Source organism: Geospiza fortis, unplaced genomic scaffold (genome assembly GCF_000277835.1).
Source record: "Geospiza fortis unplaced genomic scaffold, GeoFor_1.0 scaffold178, whole genome shotgun sequence".
Classification (NCBI taxonomy): Eukaryota; Metazoa; Chordata; class Aves; order Passeriformes; family Thraupidae; genus Geospiza; species Geospiza fortis.
This window is the reverse complement of record NW_005054466.1, coordinates 1281876-1289668: the sequence shown is the minus strand read 5'-3', so window position 1 is coordinate 1289668 and position 7793 is coordinate 1281876. Positions and strand designations below refer to the sequence as shown.

At 47.9% G+C, this 7793-nt stretch overlaps 1 protein-coding gene across 3 annotated transcripts in view; it reads right to left on the bottom strand.

Annotated features, from left to right (window-relative positions):
- LOC102040855 (microtubule-associated protein 4) overlaps nucleotides 1–7793 on the bottom strand; it is a 99503-nt gene that overhangs the window by 39058 nt on the left and 52652 nt on the right. For all 3 annotated transcript variants that reach the window (XM_031062796.1, XM_031062797.1, XM_031062798.1), the window contains one exon: nucleotides 337–450. In XM_031062796.1, coding sequence (XP_030918656.1) covers nucleotides 337–450 — 114 coding nt within the window. The remainder of the gene's footprint in view (nucleotides 1–336; nucleotides 451–7793) is intronic.

Sequence of the window (7793 nt, the reverse complement as noted above, 5' to 3'; positions counted from 1 at the left end):
AATCCAGGGGCTGCCGAAGGCCATGAGGGGAGCAGCAGCCCCTTAGCTATGGAGCCTGCAGACCGTGAGGGAAGCAGGAGCCCCTGAGGGATGGAGCCTGCAGGCCATGATTGAGGGGAGCAGGAGCCCCTCAGAGATGGAGCCTGCAGTCCGTGAGGGGAGCAGGTGCCCATCAGGCATGGACCCTGCAGGCCATGATTGAGGGGTGCAGGAGCCCATCAGGCATGGAGCCTGCAGGCCGTGAGGGGAGCAGGAGCCCCTCAGGGACAGAACCTGCAGCCCATGAGGTCCCCCAGCTGCTGAAATCAGGGTGCTCCAGCCCCTGAGCCATCCTACCAGCCATGTCCATGGGTTTGAAGCACAGGTCCCTCTCCTCTGCTGACCAGGTGTCGTTGCGATCCAGGAACTCTTTGTAGGACATCTTCTCATCCATGATTTCTCCTGGGAATACTGACACGGGAGAAGAAAATGACCCAGTCAAAAGCCAAACATTGAAATGTTTAAAATGGATCACTGCACTATGTGACATTTGGGTGTGACATCCCCAGGAAACTGGGACTGGCAGCCAAACCAGAGCCCATAATATCCATTTTTGACCGGTTTCATCCAGCTCTTCAAATACAAGACCCAGAATAATGGGGATTTCTGTGTCCTGAGGCACATGTTATGATCAAGAACAGACTGACATGGAAGTGCTGTCCTGGTCCACAGCCCCCAGTCGTACAAAAGGAACAAAACCCTAAGTCCTGAGGCTTTAAACAGGACAAACTCAGTGAAAAGGCTCAAAATTAATACCCAGACTAATGACTTTTAGCTTTATTTCTGTTTTAAGGAGGCCTGAATTTATCAACTCTTCTGAGGACAACATTAGAGTTTTAAACTGGTTCCAGCTTCTTTTGGAAAGAAACAGAAATATTTACAGTGTCTACTTCTCCCCAATACAACATCCTCTGCTCTCTGCCAATACATCTCTTCATGCTTTTAATATTTTTACCTTCACTTAGGCTGACAATACCTGCAAGCCTGGAGCTCAGGAGATGAAATTCATCACAAAATAACCCTGGATATAACCCTTAGTTCAGTGCAAAACTGTAGTTACTAAAAATAACCTAATGTTAAGGCACAGAAGGACCAGAAGGGAAGAATTAATTAAAAACATGACTCCGGTCTGTAAAACAACAACCTGGAGGTGTCAGGTGGGCTGAGAGCTCACAGCAAGGTGGGCAGAGATTCAGCCCTAATGATGATGATGATGATGATGATGATGATGATAATAATAATAAGAATAATAATAATAAGAAGAATAAGAATATAATAATAATGTTTTTGAGAGAGAATAAGATGAAAAATCGCTTTTGTGGGGCTTGGGGTTTGTTTTACATCATAAAACAAGGAAAGGTCACCAGTACAAGTCATCAGGTGGGTTCAACAATTTGCTCAGAGAGTTTGGGTTTACAGGAGCAGGAGGGGATTCCTTGGAGTTTGAAACATGTCCAAAGCTCTGACTGGGATAAATATTAAATATTACTTCTAATTAATAATAAAATTAATAATATAAATATTTAATAATTAAATTAATAATAATTAAAACAATAATTAAGATTATAATACATTCTATAATATGTTAGATAATTTATGTTATAAATAAATGTAATATATACATATAGCATATATTATATAGCATAAACATTATAGATATATAATATATTATATATATTATATGTACTTTGTAATATATATTTTATGTTTTCATGCACATTAAACTACATATTATAATCTATATTGTATCATGTATAGTTTATAAATTTTCATGTGGGTTTTATTATATATTACATTATATTATATAATGTATATTATAATATTTATAAATTTATAAATATATGTAAATTATGTATGATACATTATTCTATACATATTTTTATTTCTATACACACACACACACATATTTATATTTATATATATAAATATAAATCCATATGTATAATGACTAATACAATTAATGTAAATATTACTTCCAGTCAGGCTCTGAAGCTGCCGTGTCCCCAGGGTGTGGCCCTGTGAGCCAGGGCCGTGTGACACTCCCTGTGGGTGTGACACTGTGTGTGACACTGTGTGTGTGACACTCCCTGTGTGTGTGACACTGTGTGTAACACTATGTGTGACACTGTGTGTGTGACACTCCCTGTGTGTGTGACACTGTGTGTGACACTATGTGTGTGACACTGTGTGTGACACTGGCTGTGCGACACTCCCCGTGCGTGACACTGTGTGTGTGACACTCCCCGTGTGTGACATCCCCGGTGTGTCCCCTTTGTGTCCCTGTTCCCAGTCGCCAGGCAGGAGCTTCCCAGGGTTCGGGTCCCTCGGAGGGTCACATGGAGGGAAGGCCACGTGCTCAGGGACACCGAGGTGCTGGCACTGTGTCCCCAATGCCACCCTGGGCGGGAGCAGGACACAAGCTCCACCTGCCCCTGTCCCAACATTCCCACGTGGGTGTCCCCAGCAGGAGCTGCCAGGGGCAGAACAGATGCCAGAGAGATGCTGGTCCAAGGAAACACAAATAAAATGGATTTTTACATTTACACACATGGGGAAACACAAATAAAATTGATTTTTTACACTTACACACACTGGGAAAGCCAGACTGGGAATGAAAGGGGAATTCCAAGGATCACAACATTCCCACCCCTTGTCTCCAGGAGAACAGGACCCTGAGCAGCCCTGCAGCCCTGCCCTGATCCATCCATCCCATCCATCCCCGGCAGCCCTGCCCTGACCCATCCATCCCCGGCAGCCCTGCCCTGATCCATCCATCCCATCCATCCCCAGCAGCCCTGCCCTGCCCCATCCATCCCTGGGTGTCTCTGGAGCTGCTGCCCCTCCTGTGCAGCCCCCAGCAGCAGGGCCTGGCACAGGCACTCTGCTTCTCTGCCAGAGCTCAGAGCTTTAATTCTGCTCAGTGGCTCCATTTGCCATGGCTGACTTCAGCAGGGGCACTCAGCAGCTCCCAGGCAGGGTGACACCACCCCAGCCTGCCCCTGGCAAAGGACAGGGGGACACAGGGGACAACAACCCCCCATGTGTCCTGTGAAAAATCAAACCCAGCCTGGGCAATGCTGTGCCAGCCTGCAGCAGCTAAAAGCCTGATTATTTCAGGAGAAAATATTTTATTAGTATTTTATTTGATAATATAATGTAATTTTCGTACTATTTTATTTAGCTTTGCAAAGCACTTTGGAGATAAAGTGCCACTGCAATGTGTCAAGAGACATTATTATTATTTACCATTATTTGTGGTACAGAACAGCAAGGGATTTAATTAGATTCCACTGTAAATTCCTCTAGACAGGAGCCTGTCATTCGTGTGTCTATAAAACTATTTAAAGCAAAAAAAAAAAAATAGAAGACACTGAAAGTCCTTGACAGCGTGAGGAAGAGCCTGGGAGCAGTTAAAACATTCCAAAACTTCCTCAAAGATGATATGATGATATTATGACACTAACAGAGTGCTGGGTTGGACCTACATTGAGTCTGATGGAGAGCACCCACTGCTTGAACTCGAATATTTGAAACAAATCGATTTGTTAGCACTAAAAATATATTGGCATATTGCCACGATGAAAGCTTTCACAGGGAAGAACATAAAATTAGGGTCAGAAAGGTAAACCTGAATAAAACCCTCCACTTTGGGGGGGGTTTAGTACCAGGTTGTGCTCATGCCTTTTGATACAGAGGAGAAGAACAGCTGGGGCTGGAGAAGGAGGGAGCAGCAGGAGACAAAAGGAATTGGGATGGGAAATATTTCCATTTGCCATCAGATGGAACCAAGTTGAGCAAAACTCAGGCAGTGTTTGCAAGCCCTGAGCTGCAGCAAAGCCCCAGAGCCGGCTGCAAGCTGCATCAGGAGCAGTTGGGAGCTGCCTCTGCCAAATCCTTCCAAATCCAAACCCAAGACTGGAATATTCTTCACATAATATTTTCACAACAGATGCAAATTAAAAACCCAAAGCAGGCAGTGCCAGGAGGGCTGCAGGCAGCTCTGGAGCAGGGAGAGCAGAGCAGGGCCAGCCACAGGGACAAGGCTGGAGCAGCCACCCCTTCCCTGGGCCAGCCAGGACCCAGCTGGCCATGCCAGAGCCAGGACAGCAAAGATTTCTGAATCACAGTCACCTTCAGCAAACCCCCTCTGCTATTCCCACAATGTTTCCCAAGTTATGTGCCATACCATGGACACTTCCAGCTTATCTGTCATCCCCACCCCATCCCAATATTCAGTTTCCCCTTATCAAACCTGGAACACCAAATGGGATCTCAGATTTGCCAAGGACTGGGAAAAGAGGATTTTTCAGTTCCAAACCCAAGCTCCCCAGACACACCTTCTGCCTCTGACCTACCAACAAAAGACACAAAACAACACAAAGGAGAAGCCAAACTCTTCCAAGGCCCAGTGCTGCCAGTGCCCGTGGATGTGCATGGCAGCAGATAATGCACTCCACGCAAAATGCAAATCTGACAGATCCCACAGACCTGTAAAGCAATTTTAGCAAGTATTAAAGCTGGCTGATAGCTGAAAATCTGGTTACGAGCCCTGATAATATAAACCAGTGTAGGATTAGAGCTTACAAAGTCTTGCTTAAAGGAAAAAAGACCATTAACAACATACTTACAAAGCAAACTTGCTTCTGAAAGGAAAAACAAGGATCCCATGCAAGAAGCACCTTCTGCACACTGCTCCCAGGGCAGGATGAGGGTGGAACATTTAGCAGGGCTGCTGACAGCGTGGAATTGTTTGTTTGATCATCTCTCTGCACGGGTCAGCTCGGTCACAGCACCCAATTCACAGCTAATCCAGCCAAAAGTGCCCCCGTGGCCACCAACCCCTGTGCCCGGGCTGGCAGCTGGGAGCTGGGGCAGCACACGCTCCTGGAGCTGCTGGCACACAGGACACCCCAGGGAATGTCCAGCCAGGGGCTCTCTGAGCACAGGATTACTCTCTAAAGCCTTTTCCCTGCAGGAGATGCTAATCTTGGCAGGTCACTGGCCAGACCTCCAGCTCGGGGTTAAAGAGCTTCAAAATTACTGAGTGAGCAGCCAGGAGAGGGCCCTGCCAGCAGCCAGCAGGGAACACAGGGAAAGGGAGGCTTGGGAGCTCCATTCCTGCAGAGGATCCCAAAGGGAATTTCCCCGGATCACCCTGGCATGGGGAGGCACAGTTGGCCTTGCTGGAGTCCCCAGAGAGCAGCAGTTTTACCAGCAATGCCAATCAATTCCCATCAGTCCCAAACACATCCTCCTCTGCAGGGTGTGGGATCAGCAGCCTCAAAAAGGAGCTTCAGAATCAGTCATGGAATGGTTTGGGCTGGAATTCCACACGAGACTTAGGCTGTTTTGGGAGCACTTGGTGCCTGTGTGAGGAACTGCCTGTGCTCAGGACATTTATTACCAGGAGCAGCTCCTGATTCCCCCCTGAGGGATTCATGAGAACTCTGCCTGCATGTCCTGTCTGATTTTCAGGCACACATCCCTTCAATCTGCTGCCCAGTGGTGCTGTACAGGATGGGATCTATCTGGAACATCAGGTAAAAACCCCAGCAGGCAGCCAAGACATTCCAGGGTCTCCTTCCTTTGCCCAGGACATTATTTCCAGACATTATTTAGGGTAAGGGAGGCAAAAGTTTCCCCTGAAAGGTCACAGGGTACCTCCCCATGGAAGCTCAGGCTCTCTTTGTGCCTGCTGGCTTTGGAGTATCCTGTAGGAATACCCTCTCAATGCTTTATGATCAGTCTCATCATTTTGTAAAATAAAATATTGCCTAGCTCAGTTCAGAGTGAAGGGTCTGAAAATCCCTGTGAGTGAGTTTTGCAGACAAGCTTCACTAATCCAAAATCTAAGGGATAAGCACAGACAGCAGCTACATGGGAAAAGATGTCAGCCAGCCACCCAAAGGGAGGCTGTGCATTTTTATCCAAGGGAATAAGAGCTCAAGATTCCAAGAAGTTTTTGCATTTAATGAATGTCTAAATCACTGAGCTGGCAGTCCTGATTGAGGACAGCTCACCCAGAGCAGAGCTGTCAGAGCTGGTTACTGCCTCCCTTTCCTCCTGTCAAAGTGAAATGCAGCGATTCCATTGAAAACTGAACTCTGAGGGGACTGGACACGGGGCAGGTTGGCCAGAGAGGCTGTGGAGTGTCCAGCCCTGGGCAGCTCCAAACCCAGCTGGGCAGAGTCTGCTTTCCCTGCTCTGGGCAAAGCTGCTGGCCTGAGCATGGCAGAGCTTCCTGAGCCCTCTCAGGCTCCTCACACCCAGCTTTTTGGGGAAAACACATTTCTGTCCTTGCAGGAGAGGAAAGTTTAATCCCAGGAGCCAGTGCTGAGCCCAAATCTGGCTGGGATTACACAAAATACTTTAATTTCATAGAATATCAGAATGGTTTGGGCTGGAAGGGACTTAAAGATCATCTCATTCCAACCTCCCACTGTCCCAGGTGCTCCAAGCCCTGTCCAGCCTGGCCTTGGGCACTGCCAGGGATCCAGGGGCAGCCCCAGCTGCTCTGGGAATTCCATCCCAGCCTCCCAGGCAGGAAATTCCTCCCCAGTATCCCATCCAGCCCTGCCCTCTGGCACTGGGAACCCACTCCCCCTAGCCCTGGCACTCTCAAGTCCCTGCAATGAGAAGCAAATTAAATTCCACCACTGAGCTGGATGGGAAGAAGAAGATGATCAGGAATCTGTGCAAGGCCCTCAAGGAACTGCAGGGCATTTCAGAGGGTGCTGACAGTTCCAGAAGGGTTTTGCTGCCTTCCCTCTGAAATTCCATGAGGTTACATAATCCTGAATGCTAAAAGGGCCCTGTGCCTACGACTGTCAGAACCACTATCTCCAAACTTCAGAGATGCAAAGTCAGTAACTTGAAAGTTCAACACAAGGTTCATGTTCTGCCTTGTAAAAAAAATCTACAAGGGAAAAAAATGCAGTTGCTAGAGTTTCTTGTCCAGCTTTTTTCCCTTCCTTACTTCTCCTTCCCAGAGGGAATTTTGGCAGCAATTGCTTTGTCATGGACTGGGAGGTGGAACCAGGGAGGTGCAGAAAGCTCCCAGCTCTGCTCTAAGTGCTCCCTGTTTGTCCTGCTGCTCCTGCTCCCCACGGGGAACACCAGCTGCTCAGGGAGTGGGGAATCCTCAGCACTGCTCACATTTATTCCTCAGTGCCCTGGACCATGGGACAGCTCCCACCTCCCCAGACCCCTCACCTGGAGCCAGCCTGCACAGACTCATCTGGTAATAACCTCTGTTAATAACAAAGACTCATCTGGTAATAACAAAGGCACCTGAAGCTCTGTTTTTAAACAAAAGGCTCACTAAAGACTTATTTACACCACACTGGAAATACTCCAGGTGTTGGGAGCTGGACAGGGACTGGGGACAAGGGATGGAGGGACAGGACACAGGGAATGGCTCCCAGTGCCAGAGGGCAGGGATGGATGGGAGATTGGGAATGAGGAATTGTTCCCTGGAGCGTGGGGAGGCGCTGGGATGGAATTCCCAGAGCAGCTGGGGCTGCCCCTGGATCCCTGAAGTCCCCAAGGCCAGGCTGGACAGGACTTGGAGCACCTGGGACAGTGCAAGTGTCCCAGCTTGGACTTTTTGTTTGTTTTTTCTCAGCCAAGTGGCACAACTGAGACACTTCTGTTTCACTTGGGGTTCCTTCCTAAAGCCAGGAGCCTCCTGCACATCCTTGGCAGGGAATACTTCCATCCACAGCCAGGCAAAACCCCCCAGACCTGTTCAGCAG